Source organism: Dermochelys coriacea, chromosome 10 (assembly GCF_009764565.3).
Source record: "Dermochelys coriacea isolate rDerCor1 chromosome 10, rDerCor1.pri.v4, whole genome shotgun sequence".
NCBI lineage: Eukaryota > Metazoa > Chordata > Testudines > Dermochelyidae > Dermochelys > Dermochelys coriacea.
The window spans coordinates 26015504-26032308 of NC_050077.1; the positions used below are offsets into that span (position 1 = coordinate 26015504).

General features: G+C 42.3%; 1 protein-coding gene across 3 annotated transcripts in view; it reads right to left on the minus strand.

Annotated features, from left to right (window-relative positions):
• ABAT (4-aminobutyrate aminotransferase) overlaps positions 1–16805 on the minus strand; it is a 144315-nt gene that overhangs the window by 32038 nt on the left and 95472 nt on the right. For all 3 annotated transcript variants that reach the window (XM_038420038.2, XM_043494676.1, XM_038420040.2), the window contains exon 6: positions 4301–4350. In XM_038420038.2, the coding sequence (XP_038275966.1) occupies positions 4301–4350 (50 nt within the window). The remainder of the gene's footprint in view (positions 1–4300; positions 4351–16805) is intronic.

Sequence of the window (16805 nt, forward strand, 5' to 3'; positions counted from 1 at the left end):
TGATTCTATGGACAGTGTCTGTGCAGATCATGTTTAGGAGAGATGGGTCTAGCTATAAAGTTTCTATCTGCACTTTGCAGGCATTCTGATCTGAGATTTGTTCCAAGCTTCTCTCTGACATTTAAAGTGCCAGTACACAAATAAGCTAGTGCCACCGAACACAATGGTGGTAGACAGCTCTTTGTTAGATTAATGCTGCATTGTAATTAGGGTGTTTTGAATCAAGTTATCTCTTAGGAAAAATTGCCCCATTTTAATGAAAATATGATCCATTTTCTGCTGGCACTTAACATTAAAAAGGTTGCAGAGCAGTTTTTAAACTAAGACATGGGGTAGCCGATTGCTGCAGAGCTGCATGTGGATCAGACAGAGACTTCTCTTAGAGGAGCATCCACTGATAGAGATTCTCTAGCTTTTAAGTCAGGAGGAGAGGATGGAAGAGGACAAAGTATGGGTCGGATCAGACGAGAAACATTCACAAAGAATCTGACACATCAGAAAAGGGCAGACAAATAAACAGTGACAAGTTTTTAAAGTGCTTGTACACAAATGCTAGAAGTCTAAATAATAAGATGGGTGAACTAGAGTGCCTCGTGTTAAAGGAGGATATTGATATAATAGGCATCACAGAAACCTGGTGGAGTGAGGACAATCAATGGGACACAATCATTCCGGGGTACAAAATATATGGGAAGGACAGAACAGGTCGTGGTGGGGGAGTGGCACTATATGTGAAAGAAAATGAAGAATCAAATGAAATAAAAATCTTAAATGAATCCACATGTTCCATAGAATCTCTGTGGATAGTAATTCCATGCTCTAATAAGAATATCACAGTAGTGATCTATTATTGACCACCTGACAAGGCTAGTGATCGTGACGATGAAATGCTAAGGGAGATTAAGGAGGCCATCAAAAGATAAAACTCAATAATAGTGGGGGATTTCAATTATCCCCATATTGACTGGGTACATGTCACCTCAGGACGAAATACAGAGACAAAATTTCTCGATACTTTAAATGATTGCTTCTTGGAGCAGGTGGTACAGGAACCCACAAGAGGAGAGGCAAAACTCAATCTAGTCCTGAGTGGAGTTCAGGCACTATAACAGTATCTATAACTATAACAGTACCGCTTGGAAATAGTGACCATAATATAACAACATTTAACATTCCTATGGTGAAAACACCACCTCAACAGCCAACACCGTGGCATTTAATTTCAAAAAGAGGAACTATGCAAAATGAGGAGGTTAGTTAAACAGAAATTAAAAGGTACAGTAACTACAGTGAAATCCCTGCAAGTTGCATGGACACTTTTCAAAGACACCATAATAGAGGCTCAACTTAAATGTATACCCCAAATTAAAAAACACAGTAAAAGAACTAAAAAAGAGCCACCGTGGCTTAACTACTATGTGAAAGAAGCAGTGAGAGATAAAAAGGCATCTTTTAAAAAGTGGAAGTCAAATCCTAGTGAGGTAAATAGAAAGGAGCATAAACACTACCAAATTAAATGTACAAATGTAATAAGAAAATCCAAAAAGGAATTTGAAGAACAGCTAGCCAAAACCTCAAAAGGTAATAACAAAATGTTTTTTAAGTACATCAGAAGCGGGAAGCCTCCTAATCAACCAGTGGGGCTCATGGACGACTGAGATACAAAAGGAGCACTTAAAGACGATAAAGTAATCGCAGAGAAACTAAATGAATTCTTTGCTTTAGTCTTCACGGCTGAGGATGTCAGGGAGATTCCCAAACCTGAGCCATCTTTTGTAGGTGACAAATCTGAGGAATTGTCACCGATTAAAGTGTCACTAGAGGAGATTTTGGAATTAATTGAGAAACTTAGCAGTAACAAGTCACCGAGACCAGATGGCATTCCGCCAAGAGTTCTGAAAGAACTCAAATGTGAAATTGCGGAACTATTTACTATGGTTTGTAACCTGTCCTTTAAATCAGCTACTGTACCCAATGACTGGAAGATAGCTAATGTAACGCCAATATTTAAGAAGGGTTCTAGAGGTGACCCAGGCAATTACAGACCGGTAAGTCTAACGTCAGTACCGGGCAAATTAGTTGAAACAATGGTAAAGAATAAAATTGTCAGACACATAGAAGAACGTAAATTGTTGTGCAAAAGTCAACAAGGTTTCTGTAAAGGGAGATCGTGTCTTACTAATCTATTAGAGTTCTCTGAGGGGGGTCAACAAACGTATGGACAAGGGGGATCCAATGGACATAGCGTACTTAGATTTCCAGAAAGCCTTTGACAAGGTCCCTCACCAAAGGCTCTTAAGTAAATTAAGTTGTCATGGGATAAGAGGGAAGATCCTTTCATGGATTGAGACCTGGTTAAAAGACAGGGAACAAAGGATAGGAATAAATGGTAAATTTTCAGAATGTAGAGGGGTAACTAGTGGTGTTCCCCAAGAGTCAGTCCTAGGACCAATCCTATTTAACTTATTCATAAATGATCTGGAGAAAGGGGTAAACAATGAGGTGGCAAAGTTTGCAGATGATACTAAACTGCTCGAGATAGTTAAGACCAAAGCAGACTGTGAATAAGAACTTCAAAAAGATCTCACAAAACTAAGTGTTTGGGCAACAAAATGGAATGTGGATAAATGTAAAGAAATGCACATTGGAAAAAAAAATAACCCCAATTATACATACAATATGATGGGGGCTAATTTATCTACAACTAATCAGGAAAGAGATCTTGGAGTCATCGTGGATAGTTCTCTGAAGATGTCCACGCAGTGTGCAGCGGCGGTCAAAAAAGCAAACTGGATATCAGGAATCATTAAAAAAGGGATAGAGAATAAGACAGAGAATATTTTATTGCCCTTATATAAATCCATGGTACACCCACATCTTGAATACTGCGTACAGATGTGGTCCCCTCATCTCAAAAAAGATATACTGGCATTAGAAAAGGTTCAGAAAAGGGCAACTGAAATGATTAGGGGTTGGGAACGCATCCCATATGAGGAGAGATTAAAAAGGCTAGGAATTTTCAGCTTGGAAAAGGGGAGACTAAGGGGGGATATAATAGAGGTATATAAAATCATGAGTGGTGTGGAGAAAGTGAATAAGGAAAAGTTATTTACTTATTCCCATAAAATAAGAACTAGGGGCCACCAAATGAAATTAATGGGTAGCAGGTTTAAACAAATAAAAGGAAGTTCTTCACTCAGCGCACAGTCAACCTGTGGAACTCCTTGCCTGAGGAGGTTGTGAAGGCTAGGATTATAACAGGGTTTAAAAGAGAACTGGATAAATTCATGGAGATTAAGTCCATTAATGGCTATTAGCCAGGATGGGTAAGGAATGGTGTCCATAGCCTCTGTTTGTCAGAGGGTGGAAATGGATGGCAGGAGAGAGATCACTAGATCATTACCCGTTAGGTTCGCTCCCTCTGGGCCACCTGGCATTAGCCACTGTCAGTAGACAGGATACTGGGCTGGATGGACCTTTGGTCTGACCCAGTATGGCCTTTCTTATGTTATATTCTTATCTAGAACTGCTAGTGCTTTCATAATATTCAGAGTTGCCTTTGGGCAGCTGACCTAATTCTCCATGTTGGTTTTTAAAAACATTTTGAGGCATTTTGTTTTACCTTCAGGGAAAGTAGACTCACCCTTCCTGGAGAAATGAGAACTCTCCTTGAGAATTCACTGATCTGGTCTTTCACATCTACACAGTGTTGATGAGCTTTTGGGTTCAGACTCTCATACAGTTCAGGGCTTAACTTGGAATCATGCAACGTTTTCAGTTAAGTTAATTCAGCTCATCTTTCTATGCATTCACCCACATGCACAAGCTAAACTGTTAAAAGTCAAATTAAAAATATATATATATACAAAAATCATGGAACCCATGACTTCCAGAAAGGCCATGGCAAAAAAGCAGACTGAATTATAATGCAATATTATTCAAACATCTTTCATGTGGGATTCCCTCCCATAATTTCCACTTCATGGGCAACAAGGGTGTAGGATGCTGTGCTTTCTGAAGACTTGCACTGCTAAGCAACATATTCACATTATCTGCATAATTATTCCACATCTGACATCCCAGTCCTTGTCCTCAAACAACACCTGCACAACACCTTCAAAAGACAAGCCTGGGAACGTAAATTTACAACTCTACTAGACATTGAAATTCATGAACTTAATAAAGACACTGAATTTATGGCCATTTTTTTTTAAAGTTAACACAAGATAAACCAGTAGCAAGGGTTGGAGGGGTAAAGGACTGATTTAATTATTTTGTGTCTTTTATGCAAACCACTTACCAAGTTCTGTGGCTGCTGGAGAAGTTTTATCAGAGATGGATGGCTGTAACCTGAAACAAAAGAAGGAGACTATTTCCATCTGGTTTCAAGTAGCCTTTTTGAGATTTATTCATCAGTATGTAGTGTAGAGAGCAACTTTATTTACTTAACTTGCTTTTTTCTTAGGGTATGGCTACGCTTGCAGATAGAGAGTGCTTTGAGTTAAGCCAGCCTTCAGAGACCACAGTAGGGAAAACACTGCTGTCTGTCCACATTAACAGCTTCAAGCGCACTGGTGTGGCCACATTTGCGGCACTTGCAGCGGCATTGGGAGGGGTGCATTATGGGTAGCTACCCGAGCATGCAAGTGCCTGCAACGCGCTTTTCAAATGGGGGGGAGAAGGGGGAGTGTGACAGGGAGTGTGTTGTGTGTATGTGGGGGGAGAGAGAGTGGGTTTTTGGGGGGCTGAGAGCATGTCAGCATGCTGTCTTGTAAATTCAGACAGCAGCAACCCCCCCCCACATACACAGCATTCCACACTAATGGTTGCTTTCTCTCGGAGCAGATAAGCAGCCGGCTGTCAGAAACGGAGCTTTCAACGGGCATATCCGCATTCCTGCAGCAATTCAAAAACAATGACAAGAGTAGTCACTTGATTTAAGGGGATTATAGGACGTTTCCGGAGGCTGATCAGAGCGCAGTAATGCAACACCTTGTTCACACTGGTGCTGCGGCGCTCCAGCAAAGGCGCAACAAACATTATTCCACTCGCCGAGTGGAGTACCAGCAGCACTGTAGCCATGGAGTCAGAATGCTCTACATGCCTTGCCAGTGTGGACGGGTAATGAGCTAATGTGGACAGGTAATGAGCTAGTGTGGACGGGGCTCCTTTATTGCGCTGTAACTTGCAAGTGTAGCCAAGCCCTTAGTGTCATCTCTAACCTTTGCATGTATTAAAGGTTGGTCCCTTTCTAAAGTGGCACAAACTGTTATTCCCCTTACATTCTCTTCAGTGGCTGTGGGACAAATGCAGCATCTGATTACAGGGACGTGTGATACCACCAAACACTCTGGTGTAAGACTTCACTGAGTGTTAGGGCTTATCACCAAATTGACAATTAGGTTGAAATGGACACAACATGATCTGTTGCCCTATTAAAGTTTGATTAAAACAGATAACACAGTTACAGATAATTTGAAAAGGAATCAGGCCCATAGGTGACATATGTGAATCTTTCTTGTATAAATGAAGCTCTTTCATGATTAATCTTTTTAACCATCAGTTTGAAGTGCTGCCATCCACTTGAGTGGTGGAAATTTGCTTTCTCTTCACTCTGGGGTTACCATGTTAACACTTCCCATTTCTCTTTAGTACCACATGTATCTGTCACCCACTTTCTTTTACTGAGAATGGTATCACTGTTTGCTAGATCAGTGCCACTCATGTTTTTTGGTTCAGATTCTATTACTGTAAATGTTTAGAAAGCATACACTGTGGACTGCTTATTTTCCCACTCTGAAGAGATTCTTTCCAAGAACAGAGGGATAGTAATCACAACCTTGACTTCATTGAGTAAAATGACCTTCATCAAGCACTGAACATCATATTTTCATACACACTCATTTGTCCACTCAAAGTCATCCTGGAAAATTACGCTCCATCCTTATGCTTCTCAGCCTATACTAGTCCACCATTTCCAAGCTCAGAAGGGATGAATATCATATAAATATCACCCAAAAAGTGGCCAATGATCACAAAGTGGGAGGAGAGGACCCCAAGTAGCATCATTCCACCTATCACCCCTGAACTTGTGGAAGTTCTTACACAAAAATGACACATAGTTTGGGCTCTTGGGTTTGGTGTGGGGGTATCTGATATAATCCCTGGCAAAGTAGCATATTATATCCAAATGAACATTATGAACTGACACTGTATAGCAATAGGGTCTGGTTGCTCTAGAGCTATAAGAGTTCCTGTGGCCGATGGACAGCAAGAACATCCAGTGACCTGTCACCCAACAGCAGACCCACAAGTTCACTGTTCCCTATGGGAACTTTTGGCCAGGCCCACTCCCCCAGTGACATGCTGCCTCAGGAAGCCAGCTTCAAAAAAAATGAAGTTATGAGAGTTATTGGTTCCCTTCCCACCTGTTTTCTTCCCCAAAGGGAATAACATTTGCAGGAGAAATAGCACTTCACTTAATCAATACTGAGGACTTCAGTAACTCATCCAGAGGTTATGGCCCGACTACAGGAGTGGGTGGGTAAGGTTCTGTGGCCTGCAATGTGCAAAAGATCAGACTGATGATCATGATGATCCCTTCTGAATGTAAAGTCTATAAGGGAAAAACAGTGCCAAGCAAGTCTGCATTAAAATAGGTGTGGGTGACAACTACACATTTACTGAACTCCTAGGGTAAGTTTATTTAGCTATTACAAGTTTCATTACATAATGCAGCCTATCACAGAATTATGGACCAGATTTAATTATGGATTTTTTTTGTCCCTAATAAAAAGGTACAGTTATAATTGTACAGTGCAGGAAAAATACAATGGCACAACAGCACTGTTCTAGCGAACGTTTTTTACAGATACCAACAATGTTGAGACCTACTCAGCAGGGAGAAACACTAGGCATCACACAGAGGTCTGCCAATGGCTTGACAGCTCTCTCTGGCATGTCTGTTACATTTGGATAGCATTCATAACTACTTGCCCACATGCATTTCACACAATCTCTGCAAGATTCAGCCTTTTTTAAAAAAGAGCATATATTGGGTCACATTCTTAGCCGGGCCTTCATTTGTGCACAAGCATATACATAAACCCACATTTTGCAGGTGCAGACACCAGTGCATGATCTTTTACAATCCTAACACAAGGCGTGGGTAAATATGTGCACATGCACCAAAGAACATAGACAGATGCATGCCAAGGCTACAAGTCAATCCTACTGTATTTGTTTGAGGTGTAACACACGCAGTAATGCACACAATGGCAGCGGAGAGTACAAGTCTTTGTAACATGTTACAACATGTGTTCACTTCCATTACCACTAGAGAGCCCTAGTTATGTATCACTATTTAAAGTCAAGAAAACCAAACCGAAACTTATGTTAGATGTGCTGGTTTTATCATCTTCCATCATGCTGAGGACAGGGAGAGAGAACGACATGGCAGTCATCGCTGCCTTTCTGCAGAGACATCAGGCACGGGTGTTTCCGTACCTCGACGACTAGCTGATCAAAGGCCGTTCCAGGACACAAGTGGAAACTCGGGTCTCATTTATCAGAACCGCCTTCGAGAACCTGGGTCTGCAAAATCAACTCTGTCTTCCATCCAGAGGATAGAGTTCACAAGGGTGGTATTGGACTCGACCCAAGCCAGGGCATTCCTCCCACAGGCAAGGTTTCAAGCCCTCAACGACATGATCCAGGGAGTCATGCAGTTTCCCACTACTACCATGAGAAACTGCCTGAAGCTTCTCGGGCTCATGGCAGCCTGTACTTACGTGGTACAACATGCCAGGCTCAGGCTCCGGCTGCTCCAGTCATGGCTCGTGTCATTCTATCGAACAGCCCTTGACAGCTTGGACAGGATCGTGACCCTGCCTTGCCCTATCCTCGATTCGCTCTAGTGGTGGACCAATGCCCAGCAGGTGTGCTCAGGAGTCCCTTTTGCTGCCCCACAGCCATCCCTGTAGTTGGTGATGGACATATCGGACTTGGGCTGGGGAGCTCATCTGGGGGATCACAGGATTGAAGGCCTCTGGTCACAGGCAGATCTGTGCCTCCACATCAATGTCAGAGAGCTCAGCCTAGCGTGTCAGACATTCTGCCCTTTCCTAACCAGAAAATAGGTATCAGTCATGATGGACAATATGGCTGCAATGTTCTATATCAACCAACGGGGGTGCACGCTCCTCTCCACTATGCCAGGAAGCCTTCATTCTATGGGACTTGTGTATAGAACATGCAGTCCACCTGCAGGTGTTGTACCTCCCCGGGATTCAGAATGAGCTGACGAACCACCTCAGCAGGTCATTTCGCAGCCACAAGTGGTCCCTTTGCCTGGATGTCCCAAATTCAGTCTTCCAGAGGTGGGAATTTCCCCTAATTGTCCTCTTTGCCATGCGACGCAACAGGAAGTGCCAGCAGTTCTGCTCGTTCCAGAATCACAGCCCAGGCTCCACAGCAGATGCGTTCCTCTTCCATTGGGGAGGGGCTCTCCTATATGCCTTCCTGCCGATACCGCACGTTCACAAGGTCCTGCTCAAGATCCGCAGAAATCGTGCTCAGGTCATACTGACAGCACTGGCCTAGCCCCGTCAGCACTAGTACACATCCCTCTTAGACATGTCCATGGGAGCCCCGATTACCTTGCCACTCTCCCCGGACCTTCTCACGAAGGATCACAGACGTCTCCAACACCCAAACCTACAGTCACTCCATCTTACAGCATGGAAGCTCCATGTTTGAATCCATCAGAACTTTCCTGTTCAGACCAGGTTAGACAGGTCCTCCTTGACAGTAGGAAACTCCCGATGAGGGCCACATACCTTGCCAAGTGGAAGAGATTTTCAATCTGGTTGGCGCAGCGCGACTCACCCCCGACACTAGCCTCAGTGCTGCACATTCTAGACTACCTTCTATATCTGAAGCAGGAGGGTTTCTCGCTGACTTCTATAAGAGTACACTTGGCTGCCATCTCAGCCTTCCACCCGGGCGTACAGGGCCGCTCGGTTTTTGCTAACCCCATGGTCAGCCACTTCCCAAAGGGGCTCGACAGGTTGTACCCGCATGTCCGCCAACCGGTTCCAGCCTGGGACCTCAACTTGGTCCTCTCATGGGGCCACCTTTTGAGTCTTTAGTAACATGTTCCTGCTCTACCTCTCCTATAAGGTCACGTTCCTGGTGGCAATAACTTCAGCCAGGCGGGTGTCTGAGCTCAGGGCCCTGACTTCAGACCCGCCCTACACCGTGTTCTTTAATGACAAGGTTCAGCTCAGGCCCCACCCTGCTTTCCTTCCGAAGGTTGTCTCACAGTTCCATATCAACCAGGACATCTTCCTCCCGGTTTTCTATCCTAAACCTCATTCTAGTAAAAGGGAGCAGAGACTCCACACTCTGGATGTCCGCAGGGCGCTGGCCCTTTACATTGAGAGAACGAAACCATTCAGGAAGTCAGTCCAGTTGTTCGTGGTGGTGGCTGACAGGATAAAAAGGTCAGCCGGGTTCATCCCAATGTATTTCATCATGGATCATATCCTGTAACCATGAGTGCTATGAGCTGGCAGATGTTCCTGCACTTCCAATCATGGGGCACTCTACTAGGGCGCAGGCTTCATCTACAGCGTTCCTGGATTAGGTTCCCACCCAGGACATCTGCAGAGCAGTGATGTGGTCTTCCATACACACTTTCGCTGTGCATCATGCGATGACCCAACAGACAATACTCCAATCAGTGGACAGCTCTGACCCCACCTCCTAAATTTGACTTGGGAGTCACCTGATTGGAATGAACATGAACAAGCAGTCAAAGAAGAAAAACGGTTACTCCTAGTAATTGTTGTTCTTCGAGATGTGTTGTTCATGTCCATTCTAATACCCACCCTCCTCCCACCCCTCTGTTGGGGTAGTCAGCAAGAAAGAACTGAGAAGGTGACAGGTTGGCAGGGCTCTATATTAGGCACCATGGAGGTGCGACTCCAGGGGGCACCCAGGCCGGCCTGACGGATTCTGCTAGGGGAAAAATCTTCTGGCCAACATGCACGTGCACACATCTGATTGGAATGGACCTGAACAAGCACTCAAAGAACATCACTAGCATTCAGATGAATTTTCAAATAAATAGCTGACTGTAAAAATCAACTGAACTAAACCCAGGGATTTCTTTACCTTGGCCCAGACTGGAACTTTGAGTCCTTTTTAACATTTTTATTTTAACAACAACCCTCGTTAGAGACCAAGATTAAATCTTGGGCTATCTGTTTCAACAATCAATACTTAAACTTCTGCATTAATATTTCTCTTCCCTACTGCAACATCTTCAAGAAAATACATTAAAATTTTAAGACCCAACTCTTTGATAGAACCTGGAAATGCTAAATATGAAACAATTCTCATATGGCACATGGTTCATTTGTTACAAAGCAACGCGTCTGAAGGTAGCATTAGACAGAAGTTAAGCAATGCTAACTGCTGTAGGTTGGGCCCCAGGAATTTCTCTGAACTGCGAGATAAATCATGATCAAATTTTGTTTCAGAATTTTTTTAAAAAAATAAATAAATAAATAAATAAAAGGACCCATAATCTGGGTCTCAACCCACAGTTGAGAACCCCTGTCCTAGTCACACCTTCTCAAGGCTTAACTTTTTCTTGAACATCCTTCCCACTCTATACATCAGACACTGCAGTGCTCCACCACCTAACACCTAAATGCATCTTTTCAATCTTGATGACCAATACCACGCACACTGGGCTAAATTCTGATCTCAGTTACTCTTGTGTAAATGCTGAGTAATGTCAACGAGGTCAACAGAATGACTCAATTCACACCAGTATAACTGAGATCAGAATCTAGCCTTATATTTTAAAGGAGTCCCTAATAAAGACACTACATAGGAACAACATTTTTTTCTTGAATTCAGTTGCTCTGAAAACACTGCCCACCTCCTGTTCTCCTCTCTGCATGTAGCTCCTTTTATACTAAATTTCTCCTTATCTCTGTTCCAGCTATACAGTACAACATCCTTCACTTGTCACTGATCCTACAGCAGATAATTATCTTTCAAAGAAGAAAAATCTGGAAGCTGGGAGGCATCAAGGAGAGAAAAACCAACTTCCTAACACTCTAGTTTTTAAATACCAAACACATCATCCTACATTCTTGCAAATTAATCATCACACATTTCTCAAACACAAGAAAAAGGAAAAGGGAAAACTATATTAGAAACCCCCCTCCACTAACACACATACTAATGAAAACATCTCCCTAATTTTCTCTAATATAAAATTGCATAACCACTAGTGGCAACTATGTACCTAACTGAAAGACATTGCTTTCTGAACTGGATTGAAACCAAATGGAGCTCTTGCTGCATTTATGTTTTTTTTTTCATATGCAGTGATTGGAATAGTGCTGTAAAAAGTAAAGGTGGTTCTTAACAAGAACATTTAAGATGTGATGAGCAACTGTATATTATATTAGTGTCCAGAGTCTCTCCTTTAGATTTGACAGTGGGCATGATACAAAACTCTGGTATCCGATCAGAGATCAGACTTTAAGTTTCATATCAGAAACTAATTCAGTTGTGTGGAGAACAAAGTCAACTTCTTTAAAAAAAAAACAAACAAACCACCTATTAATTATGAAAAAACAATGGAAAGAATGGGAATGATTTGAGAAAAAAAAAGTATAAACTTCGGCACAGGGTAGAAAGTTCTTATTAATTGGAACCTTTATAATATAGATTTTCATGGATATTTGGATTTATTTAGTTAAGTATTTCTGATAAAACATGTCCACGCTAAATTAATAGCAAACACATAACCAAGTGCTGTAGAATCTTGTGCTGCAGACTTAACTGAAAACAGCTTAGCAGGTTACCTATCTCCAGCACCGAGACACCAGGTCCCAATGGGATCCAAACTCCAAATAAATCTGTTTTACTCTGTATAAAGCTTATACAGGGTAAACTCATAAATTGTCTGCTCTCTATAACACCGATAGAGAGATATGCACAGTTGTTTGCTCCCCCAGGTATTAATCACGTACTCTGAGTTTATTAATAAACAAAAGTGATTTTTATTAAGTATAAAAAGTAGGATTTAAGTGGTTTCAAGTAATAACAGACAGAACAACGTAAATCACCAAACAAAATAAAGCAAAACCATGCAAAACTAAGCCTAATACATTAAGAAACTGATTACAAGTAATATCTCACCCCCAGAGATGTTCCAATAAGCTTCTTTCACAGACCAGACTCCTCCTTAGTCTGGGCCCAATCCTTTCTACAGTACAGTTCTTGTTAGTTCCAGCAGACATCTCAGGTGGTAAACAGGAGTTTCCTCATGACTGGTGCCCCTTTTGTCCTGCTCCACCCCCTCTTATAGCTTTGGTACAAGGCGGGAATCTTATCTCTCTGGGTCCCCACCCCCCTTCTAAATGGAAAAGTACCAGATATAAGACGGTTTTCATTATGAGGTGACATGATCACATATCACTGTAAGACCCCTAGTCTCCATTCCCCATGGGCTGGCCCACACGGGAAGGCTTTCGAGTAACTAAGGCAATTTACAACTGATTGTTTCTGGAGCACCCTTAATGACGTCGCTTAATAGGTTTACATCAATGATACAAGTTTATATCTTATTCTCCAAACTCCAGATATAGAAATAATACATGCAAACAAATAGGATGAATACACTTAGTAGATTACAAGCTTTCTAATGACACCATACAAGGGGTATTTAGCATAAAGCATACTCCAGTTATGTCATATTTATAAGCATATTTCCATAAAGCATATGGAGTGCAACGTCACAGTACTCACACACCTGCTAAAAGATAGCCAATGCAGAGCAGAGAGCAGACTGGGTTATGAATTCACTGTGGCTCACCAAACTCAAGAGAAGAGCAGCCACATTCCATACTAGCTGAAGGTCTCGAGTGTTTGTTATGGGTAGCCCCAACCAGAGTGCATATACATAATCTAGCCTAAGAGTTATAGGACATTGATTAATGATGCATAGTCTGCTTTGGAGAGAAATGTTGCCAGCCACTGGTGACTATACCACCTATGATAGTTACTTCTTATCTGTGAATCTACAGCCTGTAATGGATCCAATGTAACCTTGAAACAGGTATCTATATTGGTAAAAGCCAGACAAACTCCTGCAGTCAAAGCTGTACTCTCAGCCTGAGCCTGTTTATCAAATGCTTTCCTTACCTACTAGCATCAATTTGTCTTAACTCAACTGAGCCGCAACCAGTTCGCACACACCCAGTCTCTTCCATTTGCTATCAGATGCTGTTCTTTCCCATTGTTTAAATTAGAAGAGATGTAGACCTAAAGACTGTTATCACTGCAGACCAAAATATGTTCCCTAAACAGCTACAGATATACACTGAACACAAGGGTCACAAAATGGTACCCAAAACACAACACCCTTGGGAAGAAAAAGCACCTATTACCTACTCTTGAGCACTCCAGACAGAAGGAGCAAACCTCTGAAATACTATTCCATCAACAACAGTAAGTCAGTGCAGGAAAGACAATCAAGCCTTGTGGTCAGTGGTAGCTTTAATGTATGCTGTGTAACTTATGATTTTATTTTCTCTGTATTGAAAATTTAAATTCCTATGGTTCTGCCTGTCTGCAGAAGCATTTCTGTTTTCAGGGTTGCTGTGGTGTATTACAGCTGAGAGCATGCACTCTCCGGGTTCCTTCTTGCTTTCCTTAAACTAAAACAAGAGAGCCTATTTGAGACTGAAAAAATATATTCTGCCCTTTTCACAGAGAAACATTACAGTATTGCAGGCTGCTGATAGGGCTAACTAAATCAAGGATGCTTAACTTATGCCCATCATTCATCAATGGGACTACTCGCATGCTTAAGGGTAAACAGACATGTAGATATATGCAGGACTGGGGCCTAGTATATTTTAAAGTCTGATTTTGAAATAATGCAAAACCCAAGGCAGGGACCAACATATTATTTTATACTCCCTCTCTTTGGTTATTTGGAAACCTCATTTTCCTTGGTACAGACAGTCTCACTTCATATTGATGTCATAACTAAGCACATCATGCCTCTAAATTCCTTGTTCTAGTTTCATTATAACAGCCTATCTTTTCTTTCCAAGCACTGACACATTAGACTAACATTAGAGCAGATCAATTTTAAATACCGTTTTGAACATTTTGGTCTACAATGAGTAAAATCTCAACAGTATTTTAATTGTGTGTCATGCTACCAGGAATCATTTAAGATTATTATGAAGAAAGTAGATCTGGTTACCCAGCCACAGACAACACAACTGAGTTTGCACTGAATCTATCAGGGGAAGCATCGGGGTATGTTGGAGGGAATGAAGTGATTAGCTGCTGCTGTTGAAAAACTACCTGCTGTATGAGAGACCTCCAGATTAAACCCTATGGAACACTGACATTAACAGAGACTACTATCCAAGAAGCTTAGATACTAACTTTCATATTGCTTGTAAAAATGTGTAAATATGCTGCCTTTATTCAGATGCCCCTTCCTTCTCCAAAGCACAAATTCAGAGAGTGTCCTCTCCCCATTCTCTTTCATTTTTCCATCCACACAGAATGTCCATCCTAACTCATGCCATCCTCTTCTTATTCTTCATACCCCAACCCCTGCCATTCTGACCCCCTCTTCACATTGTTCATTCTTCTCTCTCCTCTGGTATATCTTGTTGCTTCCCGACTCCGCGCACAAACCCCAGACAAGTGAGGTGGAGTCCCTGAAACCTGACTCTTTCCCCAAACCAGGGCAGCTCCTACTAGGCTGCTGGATTTGTAGTCCCCCAAGCATTTCTGAGAAGGACATACATCCATGTAAGATTGGTAACTCTTCTTGCCAGTTAATCATTACATAAATATCATCAACAAAGAAAAAGTCCAAGAAGCAGAATATAATGGACATTTTAGGCTGGAATGGCAAGAATGTGGCAGTCTGTTCTGCTGCCAACAAGGGCACTTGAGTTAGCAGCCTCAGGACTCCCATTCTCGCAGTTCATGTCTACACTGCAATTAGACACCCGCGGCTGCCCCGGGCTCACAGGACTAGGGCTAAGCGACCGTTTAATTGTGGTGCACATGTTCGGGTTTGGGTTGCAGCATGAGCTCTGGGACCCTCTCACTAACCAATTCATCCCTGTTGCTCAACCCCAGATCCAAAATGGATGATCCTCTAGTTGTTTCCTTGTCTTTATGAAAAATTGTGTATGGGGCGTATGCCATAAGTGCTCCAATTTCACCAACCCGCCAGGAGAGCTGATAACAAGAAATGCTGTTTTCATAGATAAATGAACATAGGAGCATATTGCCATTGGTTTGAATGGAGGTCTAGTAAGAGAGTGTAGGAAAAGGCCACAGTCCCAAGTCAGGATTGGATCCCGTACGTGAGGGTAAAGATTTTGGAGGCCTTTTAGGAATTGTTCCATGAGAGGGTGAGTGGAGACGGTGTGGCTGTCTATCTCATAGTGAAAGGTCACGATGGCTGCCAAATGCACATGAATGGAGCTTGTGGATAACGCCAATTGCTTAAGATGTAAAATATAGTCCAGGATAAGTGGTAATGGAGTGCTCATTGCCTCAGCCTGATTGGAGGCACACCAGGATTGGAATCTAGTCCATTTGTGGGGGTAAGTGTATCTAGTTGTATCTCACCTGCTTTTAAAGAGTACTTGTTTAACTGACTACTTGTTTAACTGCTTCCAAACAGGTTATTTCCACATTCTAGAACCATGGAAGAGCCACACTTTCTGGTAGAGCAGATTGATTGGGATGGAGGATGTGACCTGCAACTTGTGAAAGGAGTCAGAGTTGGATGGAGAGAGATCAGAGGGCATACCATCATGCAAATGAGGTAAGTATACCAGATCTGTTGTGGCTATGTCAGAGCTATAATGATGACATACACTCTGTCCCCCAGGATCTTGTGGAGTACTCAGAACATAAGGAGAAAGGGAGGAAAGGCACAGAGTAGCAGCGCATCCCATGTGATGAGGAATGCATCTCCCAGAGCCTTGTTTTAGCTATTGGTGTTTGGCAGGAAATAGTCCAGTGTCTTTAGTCTAAAGAGTTTTTCAAACTTCATTTCTTATCTCTCTGGCCAGGAGCTTATTACTTCTCAGTCTTTGCCGATAAGGATGTTCTAGTCTGGCAGTCAATTATTAAATCTTGTGGGATACAAAGTCTAACATATCCATGCAAGGTTTATTGGATTTACTTGCAGAGAGATAAGTACAAAAGACTAGTGTCCTGATCCAAGTATTCACATTCATGCTGACTTTTTGACATAATTTTGCTCAAGTTTTCCAAAACATCAATCTACAGCCTAGCTCCACCAGCATCTGCCACATGTCTAGCAGTGTCTTCGTGCTCCTAGAGGCCAGTCTGGCCATTCATCTCTACTGACATTATGTTGTTTTTCATAGCAGATCTCCTACAAAGATCTATAAAATCTATTAAATATATGTAGTTCAGGTAGCTTGCTGTTTCTGCACATATTAAATCCATACCCTGAGCAGTTGTCAAGAACTAAACTACAGTTCCTTAAGAGCAGTATTTTCACCATGCTCCCTAGGGAGCAAAACAAGCGGCTTTTGGAGCACGAGGCTTGGGCTAATGGTAATCAGCTATGATTTCTGATATCCAAAGCAGATCCTAAGAGGCAGAGCTGTACTGTACAGAGTAGAGAAAAGCTAGTTTGCAGCATGTCAGTGTAGGAGAAAGCTGAAGGGTGTAAAAAAGGCCAGGGGAATTGTTTGGAG